Source organism: Armigeres subalbatus, chromosome 3 (genome assembly GCF_024139115.2).
Source record: "Armigeres subalbatus isolate Guangzhou_Male chromosome 3, GZ_Asu_2, whole genome shotgun sequence".
Taxonomy (NCBI): Eukaryota; Metazoa; Arthropoda; class Insecta; order Diptera; family Culicidae; genus Armigeres; species Armigeres subalbatus.
Window position 1 is genome coordinate 185,720,927 of NC_085141.1, and position 19,821 is coordinate 185,740,747.

At 45.0% G+C, this 19,821-nt stretch overlaps 1 protein-coding gene across 2 annotated transcripts in view; it reads left to right on the top strand.

Annotated features, from left to right (window-relative positions):
- The window catches only part of LOC134226648 (neuroligin-4, Y-linked), a 322,634-nt gene that overhangs the window by 171,982 nt on the left and 130,831 nt on the right, over nt 1-19,821 (top strand). For both annotated transcript variants that reach the window (XM_062707545.1, XM_062707546.1), the window contains exons 5-8: nt 2,694-2,936; nt 3,063-3,210; nt 3,293-3,505; nt 3,793-3,931. In XM_062707545.1, the coding sequence (XP_062563529.1) occupies nt 2,694-2,936; nt 3,063-3,210; nt 3,293-3,505; nt 3,793-3,931 (743 nt within the window). The remainder of the gene's footprint in view (nt 1-2,693; nt 2,937-3,062; nt 3,211-3,292; nt 3,506-3,792; nt 3,932-19,821) is intronic.

A 19,821-nucleotide genomic window follows, 5' to 3' on the forward strand; every position in this document is an offset into this window, starting at 1 on the left:
AAGTCGGCTTCATGGGTCATACCGGTGCCCTGCGGTCGAACTCGATCGAATAAGTGGCCGCGCGAAGAACAACATGGTATCGTCGCTTTCGCAGCGTCGGTCAACCGGGAGGGTTCCGAGCCCGAGGACGGAAAGGGGTCTTCGTCAAGGCTGGGGCAGGCGTAGGCACCGCGTCGGCAAGTCCCTCTGTGTGTTTGCGAATAAACCCTATCGCAGAGAGGTCAATTTGGGGTGCACGCGGCATCATCATTCTTGATACCAGTCGTGCAGAGAGAAGCAGGCGCGAAGTCGACCCTTCCCACCTTCCGAGGACATAGGGCGTGGTAAGGCCACCTGGAAAGCCGGCAATGCGCTGGCACGATACCATGGTGTTCTTCTAAAAAAGCGAGTCACGATGTTCGGTGCCGCAAGGACACGCAGCTAACCTCGTGAGTGCGTTGTACACTGTTCCCTTTTGAAGCATTACTTTCTGGTTGTTCCGAAAAGACGATGGGCTTGGCGGCAATGGATGGTTTAGCGGGTCGGGGATGTAGTTATGCCTCCCTCGTTTGCTGTTGGAGGTGATCCCTAACCCCGCACTTACTGGACAACCCAGGATGTCTATTGAGCAGATTCCCCTGTATTGCTTAGGAAGAAGAAAAAAAAAACACAAACAGACATCACCTCAATTCGTCGGGCTGGGTCGATTGGTATATAACACTATGGGTCTCCGAGCCTTCTATCAAAAGTTTGGTTTTGGAGTGTTCATATAGACTGTACGTATACTTAGTATACAAGAAAGGCAAAAAACAATAAGAAGTGGTTTCAATTTAACGTATTGTTTTGGAGAATTCTAGACCTACATTTGAAAAAAGGGCGTAACAGCCAAAATTTATTCCTTCTGATTCTTTGTCTACATATATAGCTTTATATTTAGACGGGGAATCAGAAGGAATAAATTTTGGCTGTTACGCCCTTTTTTCAAATGTTGGTCTAAAAATATAAATTCTTTAAAAGGTGTGGCATCTCACCCGGATTTACCCTAACATATTTTCCAGATGCATTAAAAATGATTTTAACTGATTTTCAATTGAACTACAAAGTTAAAAAAACGTTTTTAAAAATGGTAGGGTAAAACGACCTATTATGGAGGGGTTAAGCACCGCATCAAAACAAAATTGATTTCAAAAAATCTTTAAAAATGAACTTTTTATCTTTTTTTACATTGCAGTAGTCGAATAGGATGCTAATTAACTCTAGTTTCGTAAATAGTACGTCAATTGTGCTAAAGTTATGTTGTTTTGTTTTAATCACAATAGAAACGAAATATCGCAATAATAAGACGCAGTTGCCTATTGTTGCGATATTTTTTGAAGGTCAGTCCTATTGTTGCGGCATTGCCTGTATTTCTTATGGAGAGCGATACCACAACAATAGGACCTTAGCACTACCGCAATAATGGGCTCAAAGGACGCAATTTTTTAATCAAAAATGTTGATTTTTCATCATTTTGAACGGAATTCTGTCAAACAAATTGTGTTCTAGTGGTTGATTCGAAGAGTTTCAGCGGATCCACAATTATTTTTGGTGCTATTCTATCTAGAGAGGACTATTTAAACACTACCGCAATATTAGGACATACCACAACGATAGGACGTTTTACCCTAGCGTAATTTTGTTCACGCTTCTGCGAAGCGTTTGCTCATATTCATTGACTGAGAAGATTAGTTGCTAAGAGAGGTAAAGCACGCAACGAAACGTTGAGCAAAATCGCATACCAAAAACATTTTGTTTTACCCAGGACTGAAAAGGACTGAAAAGTCATCTCCCAAGCGCGCAAAACCACAGCCAGAAAAAAGAATAGAAGTTTAACGGCCCACTCCGGCATCGTCGGCATAATTTACATTAATCATAGCGGTATCCAGGGAATACGCACGTACGGTGCAAGATTTTCCAAGAGGCGTCGTCGTCGAGAGCTCAGACATTTCACGGCCGCAGGGGTTGGCCGGTGGACGTGTTTTCTGCCCTTCGGCGTCGCCTGCGATATTCTAACCGTCGCCTCCAACTGCGGACAGCCCTACTTCTTTGTGTACGTGTTGCAATAGTCGAGCACTACGTACTTCAAAACCTTGGGAAGGGGTGGAGTGATAATGCAAAACTTTTTCTATTAAAATTTTATATCCTCAGAAGAGCGAGAGCAGAAAGTCACATCTTCGGTAGTGTACATAATGGAATTTTATGCACTAAATTCAATTAAAAATTTTGCCACCACTCTGCCTGGTTATTTGTGGAGTGCTTGGCTCACGCCATATTTTGTTCTACTTTTCTGGTTCATGTCCACCGAGACTATTTCAACCCGCCGGTTGAATCTGGTGTTCTCCAGAGGTGACTGAAGGGGTTCAAAAAGGGGTCCGTGCCAATCGAAATGTTTTCTGTAATAGTTTTAGAACTATTTCTCATTTAATTTAGAATATCAATTTGACAAGGAAGGGACGTGCATAAATTTAGTGTGAGATACAAATAAAGGTGTTTTGCCTTTCTCGTTTTAATACAATTTACCTATTGGGGAATTATATGCCTTCTAATTTACCTTTGAAGACAAATACATGAACTCATTCAATATCGTTTTTTTTTTCGTCACCCCCTACACGAATCGTCTAACTTTATACGGCCCTGACTAAAAAGCTTCCCATCAACGAACATTAATTTTTCAGGTCTTCTATTTCATCGGGCAATGCTGATGTCAGGATCAGCTCTGGCCCCGTGGTCACTGGTCGGTGAGCCGGCCAAGTTCGCTGCGTACGTTTCGCACCACGTAAACTGCTCCCCTGACCTACCTCATCAGATGCTGCTCAAGTGCTTGCGAGACAGGCCGCTCGGTGATATCATGTCAACGCCGGTCCGTGCTCCGGACTTTGGAAACGCCTTCGGCCCCAGTGTCGACGGGGTCGTCATCGGTACGTACTCCCATTTTGCATCTAAGGAGCAGACTGTGCTCCGGCTAACTATGAGCATGCTGTTGTCGTTTGTTCCCTGATTCACCGGTACAAGATAAATGACACTAATTACTGTTTGTTTTCCAGATACTGGGGAAATACAGCAAATGGATGGATCGCATTACAGCGATTATAGCGTGCCATCGGCGGCCAAACCTTCAGCTCATCTGCACAATACGCTCAACACGATAAACGCAATTCTTCTGCGTAAATTAGCTATTAACAAATTGTCCAAGTAATTTGCGCTAAACTTTAAATCTCAAGAGGGCAATAATTTTTACGAAAATATTTCTCTTCTGCTTCTTTCACCGCTACAGATATGACATGTTGGTCGGAGTTACTAGGGCGGAAGCCTATTTTGTCTTCAACTCGGAAGACGTTCAGTATGGCATTGAAGCCGACCGTAGGTCTAAGATATTGAAAAACTACGTCCGAAGTACCTACAGTTATCATCTGAATGAAATACTGGCAACGATAGTGAACGAGTACACAGACTGGGAGCGTCCCATTCAACATCCTATTAATATACGGTAAGAGAGTTCTTTATTATTGGATTTAATTTGGTAAATGGTGGAAATACCCATTATGAGATCCTATGTCAATCGTACTATTTAAATAAGATTCGAATAAAAGCAAATCTCTATCGATATTTCTCTGTTATACCAATATGATAGCAACGGTAGATATTTCGTGAATTTAAGTCCGTAATTAATTGATCCTTACATATTCGATGTCATACACGGTTAATTGAATTCTCGAGACCACTTGAACTCACAATAAAAATCGAAATTATTCATTCCTTTTTCATCTCCACTAGGGATGAAACGCTGGAGGCCTTGAGTGACGCTCGCATTGTGGCACCGGCGGTGCAAACCGTCGATTTACATTCGGCTGACCACAGGAACTCGTTCCTGTACGTTTTCGATTACCAAACGAAATTCGGAGATTTTCCCCAGGTAAGTGGCAGCATATCATAACAATTGTGACCTCTTCAGAGACTGGATAAGCGCCGAAACGAGAAGTGTATGTTTGCGTGGGTTGTTGATGAAATTGAGCTCAATGTTATTTAACTGAGGAATGTGCACTTCTGAAATGTGGGATGCAATTGGGACAATTCAGAAGTGCACATTCGAATCGAAACCAACACGAATGATGTATTTTATTTTTTTGCCTTTCTCGTATACTAAGTATACGGAAAGGCTATAGAACTGCTCCAAAACCAAACTTTTTCTCAGTAGAGCTGATAAGGTTTCTTTTTTGTTGTGTGCTTTAAAATTCATGGATTATGTGAGGGAAGAACTGGGGTCGAATTCACACGAGTAAAAATTAGGAAAACTGATTTGATTTAAACTTTGATAAAGGTGTCCGATCGCGGACGGTTAGCGGGGAGACTGTCGGAATCTTAACCTCGACAGCGGCACCTTTCCTCGGTTGGGAACGTGAACTGTATCAACACTCTTCGGCTGAAGGCCCTCCGAGACCGTGCTATCGTACCAAAATTATTTATTAACTCTTGAAGCCTTCAAAAGGCTGTTTATTTCTGCTTGTCCAAGAAAAATGCAAACGAGTTACAATTCTAGAAACCGATGTCTTTCACGTGATAGTACCCAAAAAAAACTGAATGTTTTGTGAGTTTTTTTGACATTGGACAACGTCTTACCCGAAGGTACTGGGTGTCAAATAAAAATCTATAATTGGGACCGTCACGAAACCATGTAAGATTTTGAACGTTAATAGACCTTTATCTATCGAAGGATTCTCGAGATTTCTATATCAATCGACTCCAGCAATTTGTAAATTTTTAATTTCAAGTTTTAACTTACATGCATTTAATCCTTTTTTTGCCTCACCACCGACTCCAACACAAAATAAAGACTTACGGCCTGACCAACCATTTGCGTATGTGCCATCAAATATAACTCTCTTGCAATCTAAAAAGCGCAAGAGGTGGAGCCTACGAAAACATCCTTCGATTGCGGTAAAATTTCAATAAATGTTGCAAAATACTACAGCGGAAAAAATAAAATAAAAATCTGAAGTTTTGTACTCGGGTTTCCTGTTACTTGATTGCACCATCACCGGAATAAATTGTGAGTTGTCAAAACGTTGAACGATGCGAAATCAAACATGAAGATACACTCAACTTATCTGTAAATCAAAATAAAAAAAAATCAGTTTTAAAAGACGCATTGAAGTTACATGGTAAAAAAATATGCAACTTAATGATTTTGTTTCGTGTATGCAACATGCAGTGCAGTATTCTTTGGTTGTTTGTTTACAAATGCCTAACGCGTACTGCATTGCAATGGTAATGATGATTGTTGTCAACGTCTTCGATCTAAGGTCACTGGATTTGGATTTTAATTGTGATAAAAAATACGGAAACTGTTCTTCGGTTACACCGATACTTGGTGGCTCTTTCACTGCACAGATCGAGGTAAAAACCGAGTTTATAGAAACACAACCGATACGGACGATAGTTTATTTGATACTACTTTACGTTACATTCAGGCAAATCTAGATTCGATTGTAGTGTATGCAAGGTACCTATACTATTAATACGGAGAGAGCAAATCTAGTATTCTCGCTATCATCATTTGGGATGATGATTGTTGTAGAGTGGGCTTGGAATCGACAATACTCATAATAATACTAATTAATATACATAACCGGCCGCCTTGAAATATGCGGGATTTCAAAACCAAATCATGGAGTTACTGTATCAACACATAAAGTTTTTAACCAAGTAGTTTACAGCACAATGGTTTAGAAACTAAGGTAAGCACAACATAAATGGATGATCGTTGTAATACTATGAATACGGAACGTTCAACTTGAATCAATGGTCCTCAACACCGGCCGTTTTGATGTTCTAGGTCGTTCTGCGCAAGCCTTCGTTCTCACCCACGATGTGATGATACCTTCCTCTCGATCAGCATCGTCATCGTGAATCCCCTACCACCGAATGCAGTGTGTCGCCACCTTGGATGTTCCCCAAGCAGCACGTTTTACTGCGAGCGGGATTGTACAACTGGAACAAATGAGAGACGATTTTTTACCAATAGAAAACAAGCTAATAATGACTTCCCTGTAGCGGAGGCTTGCGCGCCTCCGCGGACGCTCCTGCGCCGATGCCGATGCGTTCACCGGGTTGAACGTGAAATCGTATCTTGAGAATGGCACCTACGTATCTGCTGTGACATGGCTTGGACGATATATGACTTGGTTGGCACTGATGAATAGTACGGGATAACTTCAGACAGACTGCTCTGGGTAACCATCGACTTAGGTACCGAAGAGTACCTGATTCCATGAGCCGATCCATGGAACCGATCCAGATATTGTCCGGGTAAGAGAGAGTAGTTGAGCGAGTAGAGCCAGTCTTCTGAGTATGCTCCGAGGTCCAACAGACAGCATCGATGCGACGTGGTCTCGCTGGAAGGCCAGCGGCCTTTGGACGAAATGGCTATGAGGACGAAACATTCCTTGAGTTTTTTGAAAATTTTACACAAAACAATACTAAACTGGTTTGAGGGAGCAGTATGACTCCCGCTGGCGCTCCTGCGCCTCGTTAGAGGGGCTCTAGTTCTCTTCTGTTGTGTGGGGATGCTCGTTGTCGCTGATGGGCAAGATACAGAACTTTGAAATCACCAGCACAAGGCTCCCGTTTGTTGTCCGAATTGTGACCACTCTGACCTTCCCGCCCACCCCTGGGTGAATGTGAGCTACACGCCCCTTAAGCCACTTCAGCGGTGGAAGGTTGTCCTCCGTGATTAATACCATCGCTCCAACAAACAAATTATTCCTCTTCCGAGTCCACTTGGTTCTGTTGTGGAGATCTGACAGATATTGCGTTGACCACCTAGACCAAATGCGTTGAACGTACTCTTGAGCCCTTTGCCACCTGGATAACCTGTTCTCAGGAACTTCTTGCAAACAAGGCTCGACCACCGCCGTCAGTGGTCGTTGGATTAGGAAGTGTCCAGGAGTTAGCACGTTGAGATCATTCGGGTCGCTGCTCATCTGAGTGAGTGGCCTGGAATTCAAGCAAGCTTCGATTTGCGTGAACACCGTATTCAACTCCTCGGAAGTAACAGTTTTCAAGCCAATCGTTTTGCGCAAGTGTTGTTTCATCGCTTTCACTGCCGCCTCCCACAGACCTCCGAAATTTGGGGATTTAGCGGGAATGAATTTGAATTCTATTCCGATGTCCGCCGCACTTGCCGCGATGGATTGTTGGGATTGTTGACCTTTGAATAAGGCAGCAAGCTCATCGAGCTGCCGTCTCGCGCCCACGAAGTTGGACCCATTGTCGCACATTAATTGTTTCCCGCGTCTGGCCACAAACCTTTTAAGAGGGGCCTGTGTGGTGAGGTCGGCCACCACTTCGATGTGGACCGCATTGGTAACCAAACAGACAAAAATTGCAGCGTAGTGCTTCACGGGGACTCTTCGTCGATAGCATACTTGAAATGGTCCACAGTAGTCGACCCCAACTCGTAAGAATGGTGGAGCTGGTGTGACACGCTCTGCTGGTAGATCAGCCATCAGTTGATCCTGTATCACAGGCTTAGTGCGGAAGCAGGCAATGCATCTGTGAACAATTTTTCTAGCGAGGCTACGCGCACTAAGAGGCCAAAATCGTTCTCGGACACTGGCAACTAGAAGTTGCGGGCCAGCATGTAAATGCTCATAGTGGTATTGACGCATAACCAAGGTTGTTAAAGGGTGATTTTTATCTAACAGTATTGGATGTTTACGGTCGATCGAGATGTTGGCATTTTCTAGCCGGCCGCCAACACGCAATATTCCTCCGGACAACTGTGGATGTAGCGTTCTAATGCGAGAGGTGGCACTGACCTCCCCCTTTCGTTGAAGGTCAATTATTTCTTGAGCAAAACATTCGTGTTGCGATAATTTCACCAACGCGAGTAATGCTTCTTCTCGTTCCTTCAGGGTTACGGGACCCGTTCTCTTTCCGTTTTCACCACGATTTCTAAGAGCATTGTGCTTGAACCGCAGTAGCCACGCCACGAGCTTTTCTAGATGACGCAAGGTTGCCCGAAGGTTGAAGACTTCGCTCGGCGGAGATACTGTAGCTAAGGTAGCTACTACTGATCCTTCTTCTAAGTGTGATTTGTCCAAATCCTCCAGCTCCACTTCTTGGGTTTCGGACCAACAACTCTTTTCTTCAGTTAACCAAGCAGGTCCATGCCACCACAGCGAATTCTGCACAAGATCTACAGGGGGAATACCACGAGATAGCGCATCTGCCGGGTTCTCCGTTCCGGCAACATGTCTCCACGTCCCGGCTCTTGTAAGGTGTTGCACCTCCGATATTCTGTTTGCCACGAACATCTGATAGCGTGATGGTACTGAAGAGAGCCAATATCGCACGATCATGGAATCGGTATGGAAATATGACTGAGTGCATGATTTAATGCTGCTGGACGTCTTTTCGTAGAGGTGAGCTAGTAAGAGTGCAGAAGACAGCTCCAGCCGAGGGATGGTTAGTTTCTTTCTCTTCTTCTCTAATTCAGCTAACGGAGCTACTCTCGATTTAGCTACTAACAGGTTGGAGTGATTGTGCCGTCAAAGTGCGTGCATCGCACGTATATACAAGCTCCATAGGCTTTCGTAGATGCATCACAAAAGCCGCGGAGCTCCATTGACAGGCAATCCTTTCGGAAGGCGATCCATCTCGGAATTTGCAGGTTCTCTAGGTAGGATAGGCTTGTTCTGAATTCCAACCATTGCGCTTGAAGCTTTTCTTGCAGTGGTTCGTCCCATGTAACCTTATGTCTCCAAAGATTCTGGACGAATATTTTTGCAGAAACGATCACTACTCCGATCAATCCTACAGGATCAAATATTCGGGCAAGATCAGAAATGACCGTACGCTTACAGATCCGCGAAGTATTCCACTCCGGTACTTTGAACCGGAAGACGTCCAATCTAGGTTCCCAGATGAGACCCAGCGTTTTTATAGTGGCACTAGAGTCGTCCAACTCGAACGATGAACGATCGTCATGAAGTTCATCCGGGATATTCTTCAAAACAGATGAGCAATTACTGCTCCATTTCCGAAGATTGAACCCCCCCTCCTCTCAGGAGTTCTTGAATGTCGCTACATAATTGCTTGCCCTCTTCTACATCGTCAACACCGGACATCATGTCATCGACGTAGAAGTCTTTTCTGAGCACCTTAGCTGCCTCGGGGTACTTGTTGCCATCGAGTTCTGCAAGTCGGTTGAGGCACTTGGTGGCCAAATACGGCGCTGAGGCCGTCCCGTACGTAACGGTGTTCAGTTGGAAAACACGAATGGACTCGTTCGGATTGTCCCGCCACAGGATTTTGTGCAGCCTTCTATCCGCCGTTTGTTGTTGTACGGTACATCTTCTCTGCATCCACAACTATAACTATAACAACTATTGCGTAGAAACGAAATCGAAGGACAATCGATATAATATAGTTCTGAACCGTGGGTCCAACCATTAGAGCATTATTTAACGAGATGCCATTTGACGTTGGACAAGACGCGTCGAATACAACTCGCAATTTAGTGGTCGTGCTGTCAGGCTTGATGACGCAATGGTGCGGAATGAAATATTCCGGTAGGGTATCATTGACATCGTTCCCAAGTACTTCCTCCATATGTCCCAGCTGAAGGTACTCGTGAATAAAACCTGTGTATGTCCGCTTCAGCTCTGGATCAGCAGACAGCCGACGTTCGAGAGACAGGAACCGCTTCATCGCGGTTGCCCTCGAATCGCCTAATTGTTGGATGAGGTAGTCCTTCTTGGGGAGCGTCACGACGAATCTCCCGGATGCATCTCGTACCGTTGTACGATCGAAGAACTTCTCGCATGCATATTCCTCCAACGAGAAAACACTATTCGATTTGCACGCTTCTAACTCCCAGAAGCGTGTCAGGAGTTCATCCAACTTCTCAGTGCACGCGTTCGCAACGTGCGGCCTTCGTATATCCGAATGATTCGGTAGATTTCCACAAATTATCCAACCGAGGGTGGTGTTCTGCGCAACAGGTCCATTTTCTCCTAGCTTGATTTTCTCGTTGCGTAGCAGATCGAAGAACAGGCTTGCTCCGATGATCATGTCAACGTGGCTTGGCTCCGTGAAGTACGGATCTGCAAGAGCGATGTCTTCGGGAAGCTTCCACCCAGTTGAGTCTACCTTTCGGATCGGTAAATTTAGCGTAACGCGAGGGAGCACGTGGAATACCTCATCACCAGAGAAGGTTGAGACGCGAGATCGGACCCGTGCGAAAATAGACTGCTTGCATTGCTTTACAGCTTGGCCGATGCCGCTAATCGATAGTGCTTCGCGTGAACGCTTGAATTTCAAACGCTGTGACGCATGCTCCGAAATGAAGCACAGCTGAGAGCCACTATCCAAAAGTGCCCTAGCTTGCGTAGTATTCCCAAATTGGTCTTCAAGAACCACGATCGCAGTTGCTAATAGAACCGACCGTGGAAGCTTGGATGCATTGACAGAAAGTACCACATTAGGAATGTCTGTGGCCAGTGGCGAAAAACTTTGCGGATTTGGAATGGCGTGTTTGGAGATTAAGGATGGGAGGCTTGAGGAATGCTGGGGAGTATTATGGGCTTGCTTATTAACTGATAAGGTTGTGGAAGTCTGTGTCGCTTGTGGGTTCTGTAGAAAACGCTTGTTCGATTGTGGAGTTGACTGATTGTCAGACGATTCATTCGCCTTCAAGTGCAACATAGAGTGATGTCGCTGTCCACAGATACGACAAGTTCCTCGAATGCAGGCCCTTGCGATGTGGCCTCGTGATAGACAGTTAAAGCAAAGCTGAGATGACTTCACTGTGCTTCTTCTGTCATCCACCTTCATGGATCTGAACCGCTTACACTGGAACAACGGGTGCTGTCCCTCTCCACACAACAAACACGAAGACTGCACGCCGGCGTAGCTAGTGCTTACCCTTGTTGCCTTCTTCTGTTCCGGCTGGCCGAACGATTCTCCGATGAGTGAGCGCAAAACCGTGCAATGATTTTCAGGAAATCCATCAGCTTGTCGAATTTAGGAACCTCCTTTGAACGGTGCTCCGTTTCCCACAAACGAAGCGTTGTTGTGTCCAGCTTACTTGAAAGTATGTGAACGAGTATCGTACTCCATTCAGATGTCTTTTCTCCCAGTTTGTCCAGCATTTGCAAATGTTTATCGAACTCATTGATGACATGGTTGAGTGATTCAAAAGTCTCCTTTTTCATGGATTGCACTGCAAATAAAGCCTCGAGATGGGACTTCACCAGAAGCTTTTTATTGTCGTAGCGTGATTCCAACGAATTCCACGCTATCGAATAATTGTTAGCCGTCAGATCAATGGAAGCAATCTGTTGCAGTGCTTCTCCTGCCAAAGAGGACCGCAGGTACGTGAACCTATCGATGTCCGAAAGATGGGTATTGTCCACAATCAGATTGTGAAACGTATCTCTGAATGTGACCCACTCCATCAACGAACCACGGAAAATCGGCAACTTGAGTTCTGGCAATTTTACTCGCATAGTTTGGATGGTAACCTGCTGCATTACTGTAGCGGATGCAGAACTAGAGCCCACACCGGGACATGACAGAAGGTTCTTGATGGTAAAGTACTGGTTCGCAAAATCCTTCATAATCTTCCTGTTTGATTCTTCCACCTTTTGTTGTAGTGCTTTCCGCTTCCGTTTATCCTCGTCTTTCTCGTCCGTTTCGGTGATATCTTCATCGTCCTCTAGTAGTAATTCAATATTCACTCTCACTTCACAGAATTCATTGTACACCTCGTCAAGCTTTTTCAGTCTAGCATCCACCGAAGTCTTGTCACGACTTGAATCATAGTTCTTCACAAATTCACTGATCGAATCCACTACGTCACGTAGCAGTCGTTCCTTCTTGGTCCATCTCCGCAGATCTGACATTCTGTACAATATGCACTAGAAAACTCACACTCCACAAGTAATCGAACGCGCTATGGTACGGATCGCGATTGACAGAACCCCGCGGACAACAGACAGAAGCAATATAAATCGATCGGAATTGGCCAATCAACCTTAAAGTAAACTCAACCCAGCAGATAAATCAACCTCGTTTTCCAAACAAACGCAAAGCATGCAATCGATCATTTATTTATTCTCGTTTGAGCCACATGCAACTGGCTTTGTGTCGATCACCGACAACTGACCATGCATTCAGATGCCACTACAGACAAACCTTTGGGAATACTTATCTCGCTATCCTTTCCGGAGGTTGCGCATACGGTGGGCGCTCATTAATTAGTTGAATTCACGTTTCGATCCAATTTGTACTCCTTTCGCCGTAGAGGCTGATGCTTCTCCTGCACCGTCGATGGTGTTCGATCGAACGAAGATAGTGTGATGAACAGATAGATGCCGGTCAGTAGTGGGAAATCGAACAATAGCACATCCAATGTGATAGACAATCATCTATCTGCTTGTTATAAGGCACTACACAATGATGCGGACAATGTACATACGCCGGCGTCCAAAATGGTTTGGCCACGCCGTCGCTCGCGCACTTTATGGAACCGTAAATTGATCACCCCGATTGATATCCGTTTCGACGGACCAAAACTATGTCAACGTCTTCGATCTAAGGTCACTGGATTTGGATTTTAATTGTGATAAAAAATACGGAAACTGTTCTTCGGTTACACCGATACTTGGTGGCTCTTTCACTGCACAGATCGAGTTAAAAACCGAGTTTATAGAAACACAACCGATACGGACGATAGTTTATTTGATACTACTTTACGTTACATTCAGGCAAATCTAGATTCGATTGTAGTGTATGCAAGGTACCTATACTATTAATACGGAGAGAGCAAATCTAGTATTCTCGCTATCATCATTTGGGATGATGATTGTTGTAGAGTGGGCTTGGAATCGACAATACTCATAATAATACTAATTAATATACAATTGTTGAGGATCATCCTCAGGAACTTGTTTTGCACTCGTTGGAGTTTCAGATGATGAGTCTTAGAAAAGCTCTCCCAGACCAGCATATCGTAATCGATCACAGGGAGGATGATTTGCTGGTAGACAGCAGGCTTATTTCTCAGGGACAATGACGACCGACAAAGGATTCAGTAGTTTCAACAAAACGTTACACTTTGTCACCGTCTTGTCAAACTGTTGCCGGAAAATAAGCTTGCTGTCGAGGGTCAAGCCAAGGTAATCAGCCTTATTGGCCCATTCCACAGTCGTCCCATTAAGAGTGGTTTTTTAGTTCTCAGGTGGAACAAGTTTGGAGGATTTTGAGAGGGGGAAGATGATGACCTGGGTCTTCGCCGCGATGATACAGATCTTCCATCTGGCGAGGTACTCTATCAGGACATCCAGGCCTCGTTAGAGTTTTGCCACTAGCGCGCTCTGATCACTTTACCGTTATAGATGAAGGAGGTGTCATCTGCGAACAGAGAAAGAATGCCGCCTTCTGGAGGTTCTGGCCTCTCGGAGGTAAACAGGTTAAACAGCAGGGGCCCGTGGATACTGATTCGTGGGATCAAAGGTGAAACTCGCTGATTGAAACCCGGAATGTCTTTGCCAACAAGTAATTGTTGATGATTTTCATCAGGTATCTGGGAAGATTGTAGCGTTGTAGTTTGTACACCAGGGCATCTTGTCATACATTGTCGAACGCCTTCTCGACATCGAGAAAGATCCATATCGGATGTTTTAGAGACAGACTTGTTCCGCCTGAGGACGATGGACATTCGGGTCAGTTGTTGCACAGTGGATCGACCGCGTCGGAACCCAAAATGTTCCTCGAACAAAATGTTCGGCAGACTCAAGTAACCGGCTGTGAATTGCCTTTTCAAACAGCTTGGATAACCCTGAGAAACGGCTGATGGGGCGATATCTTTTCGTAGAGGAAGGATCCTTTCCAAGCTTCTGGATGGGAATGACTTTCGCAGACTTCCAGGACGATGGGAATTAGCTGAGTCGCAAACACTGATTAAAGATCAGCGAAAGATGCTAAAAGAATGGAGCACTCATGTCTTTGAACGCGAGATTTGGGATGCCTGGGCCTTCATGTTTTTTTGATGATTTGTGGTGGGCATTCAATTCGTCAGCTGTGATCTCCAACTTCTGCGAGAAGTCGTTTGGAGTCAGATGGATATTGTTCGCAAGCTCGCTGATGGCTGCTTTATGTGGACTGATGATGTTCTGTCCAAGATTGTGTGAGCTGACAAATGGTAGGAATTATTAAGCGATCGTGGGATCAAGGGTAAAATGGGCCGAGGCTTGGGCTTTAGATTTTTTTTAGCTTCCAGAACGGCTTAGCACAGTCCAGAAGAGCGCGGATCTCATTGGAAAATTCACTATTTCTGAGGTCCACCTACCTACCTGATATCTGGTTGGCTACAATGTCGATACACCTATGCATGGCGTATTGTAGAGCTCCATAATAGTCAGTCCTGGGTGATGTTCCTCCAGTTTCCCCGAACGTTCAGGGTACCCAGGTCCGATTCCACCGCGTGCAGCCAGCGTGTTCGTGGCCTTCCACGAAGTCGCCGGCCTCTATCTGGTTCTCTGTAGAATATTGTTCTAGCCATTCATTCTTCAAACATTCGCACTAAGTGACCAGCTCACTGAAGTCTGCCGTATTTTATACGATTCACAATATTTTCTTCTTTGTATACTTGATACAGCTCACGAATCATGCGTCTGCGCCACACACCATTTACTAGTTTCCCTCCGAGTATTGTAGGCAGCACTTTTTGTTCGGAAGCCCCGAAAGCTGATGTCCACCATTCAGGCACAAAACAGATAGGCATCATAGAACAAACTGCAATTTTGAAAGTAGGCTCTTTGTGTATCAACAATCGACGAACGGCACTCCCATGGTCATGCGATTGCACCGGGTCTTAAGGTGAAGGTGGTGCTTTTTGTTCAGGTCTCCTCCGATGATGAGCTGACCCTGCCGCCGAGTGAACTTGACTGCATCCCTTCGTAGTTCGGCCGACGTGCCGTCATCGACTTTGACTTGTGTCGGACAGTAAGACATGGTGAACGTGACAAGGCGATTGTCACTCCTCCCCCTCTGGAGCTTGTTCGATCGAACGTCTAAAACCCGGAATTGCTGCACAAACCCAACTTAGCAGCCATTGTCAATGCCAGAGTGTAAATGTGGTTGAACCGGGGTTTGCAGCTTTGAAGCGGAGCCGCAAACTGGGTGAAAGTCGGATCCAGCTGCTCCAGGGGGTTAAGCGGAGCGGAATCTTCCAAGGGTAGATGATACTCATCTTGCTGCTGGCGGAATCCAAGAGGAAATAGCGGGGCCACTCGCTGGGGGATGGAGCCAGCGGTGCTGGAGCTTGAACTGAGCTTGAGCTGCTGCTGCCAGTCGCTTGTGCGGTTGTAACGACAGGAAGTTGCAATGGCTGGATGGTTTACCTCGTTGAGTACAGAAACACGGTTCGTTTTTTGTTAGGGTCTTGGTGGAATCCTTTTTCCGAATTTAGAGGAACTCGGCTTACTTTGGGAAGCCCTTTGTAATGGCCCGAATTTTGTCGCCACAGTTGGTGCACTTGGGGTCGGACACTTCAGTCGAATGGGGTTCGTCACACTTGTTGCAGCGCGGCTTCATGCGATAGTTCCCTGGTACAGTGCCCGAAATGGAAGCAGTTGCGTGACGTGACGTCGACGATATCGCTCCCAGTCAACGACGGTGTAAGTTATAACGCCAACCAGCTTTAGGTCCTTCCAAGTGGTGGAGGCCTGCTCGAGATGGATCAGATAAAGCTGGTAGTGATATCCCCTCGCCTTGTCGTGACGAGCTGTATTGTGAACGACCACTGGCTTCAGGCCGCAACTTTCGAGCTCAGCTTGAAGCTCCTCCTACTTCATGACTCCTAATTGTGGACCTCGGGGAACTCCACGAGGGATTTATGGTTGTTCTTATTAACCGGATTCATTTCCACGCCCTCGCTGCAGAGCCGAACAGTACATTTCAGCCCTTAGAGATCAGCTGGTGAATTGTTGGGCGCAAATCCGGCGGATCGCCCTTCACAAACAGGACCTATGGCAGCTGCGATTGTTACTTTTTACGTTTCTTCGGCGGATTGCCGGCATCGTTGATTGGCAACGACGTTGCTCAGCAAAAGTTGCTTGAAGGGGCTACCTGCGCCCCCAAGAGCACTTCCCCGCGACCGAATTGGCCATCGAGTCTGTCATGACGTTTCTGGAAGAAATAACGCCAACGCGACGAAGAGAAAACGTAAACACAGCGAATGGAACGCGAGCAAAAAGCACGTCCGTATACGCGCTGCTGTCAAAAACTGGAATGCATGGAACGTTCTATGAGCGAATGTACCTTTCTTCTATACATGTCGTTGAATCCAATCTGTTTTCTGATTGGTTGGCCAATCAGCGTGCGTCATGTATCCAAGGCATCGTTTCTGTCGGTTCTCTCGTCTTGGGCTTCTTCTTCTTCTTCTCTTGCTGCTGGCCTCCACTTCATAATGGAACGTACACACGGTCAACCAGTTTGACCAACAATGACTCCACCTCTCGTTTATTCAAACATCCATCAGCGGCACGAACAATCAATTTATTCGAACAACAATATCACACACGAACGACCGAAGCGCCAACTTGAGCACCAACCATCAAAAAATATATGGGGGTTTGTGCAACTTCAATGCTCAAACATGTTCGGCGAACCTTGACTCCACCCCCGACAACTCAAACCAAAAACAAACAGTTTTATTTTTTTCCAACCGAGCCACCAACTGTCAATGGTTGTTTGAACAACTTCACACACGCTCAAACAAAGCAGCAACCGAAGCGTTTTCTTGGGGGCGGAGTCAATGTTCGTCAAACTGCTTGACTGGTGTGTACGTTGCATAACGAGATCCTTCGATCGGCACACATCGGCAAGCCAGACAAACAAGTTCAATTGTCATTCGGGTGGAAAGTGTGTGTTCATTTAGTTAGATAATGCTAGCAGGAGGGGGTCGAAAAACCAGCGGCCGACTCGGGGTTAGTAAGAATTATAAATCCAAAATCCCATAGGATTTATAATCTAAGAATTGGGAAATACATTTAACTACGCACTCAGTTTTCATTTCTGCAGCTCGGCAAAATCCGCACAGCCGTGTGCCCAGCAAGAAAAAAACTGATATCCCGTCAAAAATGAGGTTTGTTAGCTGGGTTTTGGCAATTTTTTTGCTGATTTTCAGCAACTTTGACAGAAATCTCAACTTTGACAGAAATATCATTTTATCCGGAAATCCGAGTTCGTGCATCCCGATCGATTGTATCATATGAGACTTTGAAATCAATGAATAGATGATGTGCGTGGTCTGAGCACGTTGTATTCGCGGCATTTCTGCAATACCTCACGTACGGCGAGCACCTGGTCCGTGGTAGTGCGTTTGACCATAAATTCCGCTTGGTACTGCCCCACGAGTTTTCTTGGAATTGAAATTAGTGGGAGGCAAAACATTTGGGAGAGTACCTTGTAGGCGGAGTTCAGCAATGTGATTGCACTCCTGCGGCAGAACATCATCCTCCCAAACTTTGATAATTACCCAATATAGCGCTCTGATCAGTGCCTCACCACCGTGTATAAAAAGCTAGGGGCTTTGTTGTTTTTCAGCCGGCCAATCTCCTCCTCGATTTTCTAGATATCTGGAGCAGGTTGACGTATCCTAGGCTTATTATCATATCTTGCATCGCTGGTCGGTGTCATTCGATACGGTATGCAGACTGTCCGGTCCGATGACCGATCTGTACATTCCTCCCTTCCTACCTGAACGTTCAGTGAAAATGCGTATGTATGCTCCAGCTGTGCTTCTTTCTCGTTGTAGGGTCTCCCTTCTTGTGGACAGTACACGTTGAAGAAACGGCCTTTTTATTCTCTGCTTGCACATCCTTGCTGCCACCCAATCACGTGTTGGCGTCTTGCATAGTACTATGAAGCTGGTTCTCAGCTCATTGGTGGTACCACAGCTTTGGTGGAAGGTAGCCGCTCGATTCCCGCTTTTGCACACTTTCTGTCATGTCCAGCAGATTTTCTGCAGCGCTATGACATCGAAGTTGTGGGGATGTAATTCATCGTAGATTATCCTGTCGCAACCTGCGAAGCCTAGCGACTTGCAATTCCATGTTCCAAGCTTCCAATCGTGATCCGTTAGGTCGTTGCCGATTGTATCGAGTCGTATTATCTCTTATGTTGTTCGTAATTATTTGTTTTACAGGCGGCTGATCAACTACTCGGGAAGCAGCTTCAACTCGAGACTTAAGCAGTGACTTTGAGGGCTGATTTGGTTGGTAACTTAAGTGGTCGTGGCATAGAAATTTATATATTTCTATTCAGGGCACTGTTTTCAAATGGAACTGGGTACTTTGTAATCTTTTGCTAAAGGAAATATATAAATGTTCTGAAGCAAGTATTATTTCAATTCAATGAAACTTTTAAGTACCAACGTCATTTCTTCTTTTGGCGAAATGTTAATTTTCTTGTCTAAATGGTAAGTTGGTATAAATAAATTCAACAAATAATATACAGACACGAAATTATATCACCGTGATGCCGTATACACTGGGGATCGCTTCTTACGATGACAGAATGCATCGATTTCCGCAACTTTTCAAATATTTTACGTTTTTGCCTTTCTCGTACAACAAAGTGTTTTTCCATTTTAGTGGATTTTTTGTGCGGTCAACGAAGCGTTTCAATAAATTTAAAGGCCACAATCAACAAAAAAAAACACACTACGTAAAAAGCAACCCCGGTGTCCCACGCTATTAGTTGAGAGCAATCTGTACGCAGGCGCTAAAAAAAAAGTGCAGGAGAATTCCACTTCTGTTGGTGCGGTTGAATGTAGTTGACTGGTTGGTCGGATGTGCACAATATTGAACCGAGGCGATGCGATGGTTCTGCCCCTTTCCATCTGATTTACATTTTGTATTCACGTTCAAGAGCCACTTCACAGGTGACGTACGTAGTATCTACAAGGTGAAGAGAGCACTTTTCGGTAAGCCCTGCAATGCATGATGATTTATGATCAGTGGAGAAGGGCCATTCGACCGGCATCAAGGCTGATTCTTTGCATCATGCCTACATTTGAATATTTTTTGTTGCTCACTTGAGCCTGCTGATAACCGTATGTACAGTTGGAGCTAGCAGTTGACACGTGAGAAACGAATTTTGCATTCGGAGCCATCAAGCCATGATTGATAGTTCAACCTTTAAGGCGTGTCTTCGAGGCTCTGGACGTGACAAAGTGCTTTGTAATAGTTGTGACAGCTCGTGTTTTCAAATATTTGCACAACAACCCAGGAAAGGATTCCACTTTTTGATAGCAGACAACAACCGAAACGGCAGTATTTGGTGCGTTTGACAGAGTTGAATACATTAGCATTCGAATTATCTCTCGCTGGAACGACAAGGGACTTCGTAAAGGATGGGGGAAAAGTTTTTTTATCCGGCCAAAGAGTTTTTGGCAAAAGTTGACTCGTTCGGCTGTCGAAATTTTTGAACTAATATTAACTTTCCTAGTGGCATGCTGACAACTTGAGGAAAAGTTTATGGAATGCTCATGGACTTTTAATCAACACAAAATGGAGATGGTTGAAATAATACGAATTTCTTTTTATGCCAAATTAGATGGAGCGATCATCATGGGTAACGCAGGAAGATATTTTCATCTTTTCATGTATATGTCAAATATAAAAATGTACCCACATTGAATACACAACGAATACGTACAGTGGACTAAAATTTCCGTAAGGGAAATAAATAGGAATGAAGGTATTACTTTAACTTACTTATGGGTCCTGTACA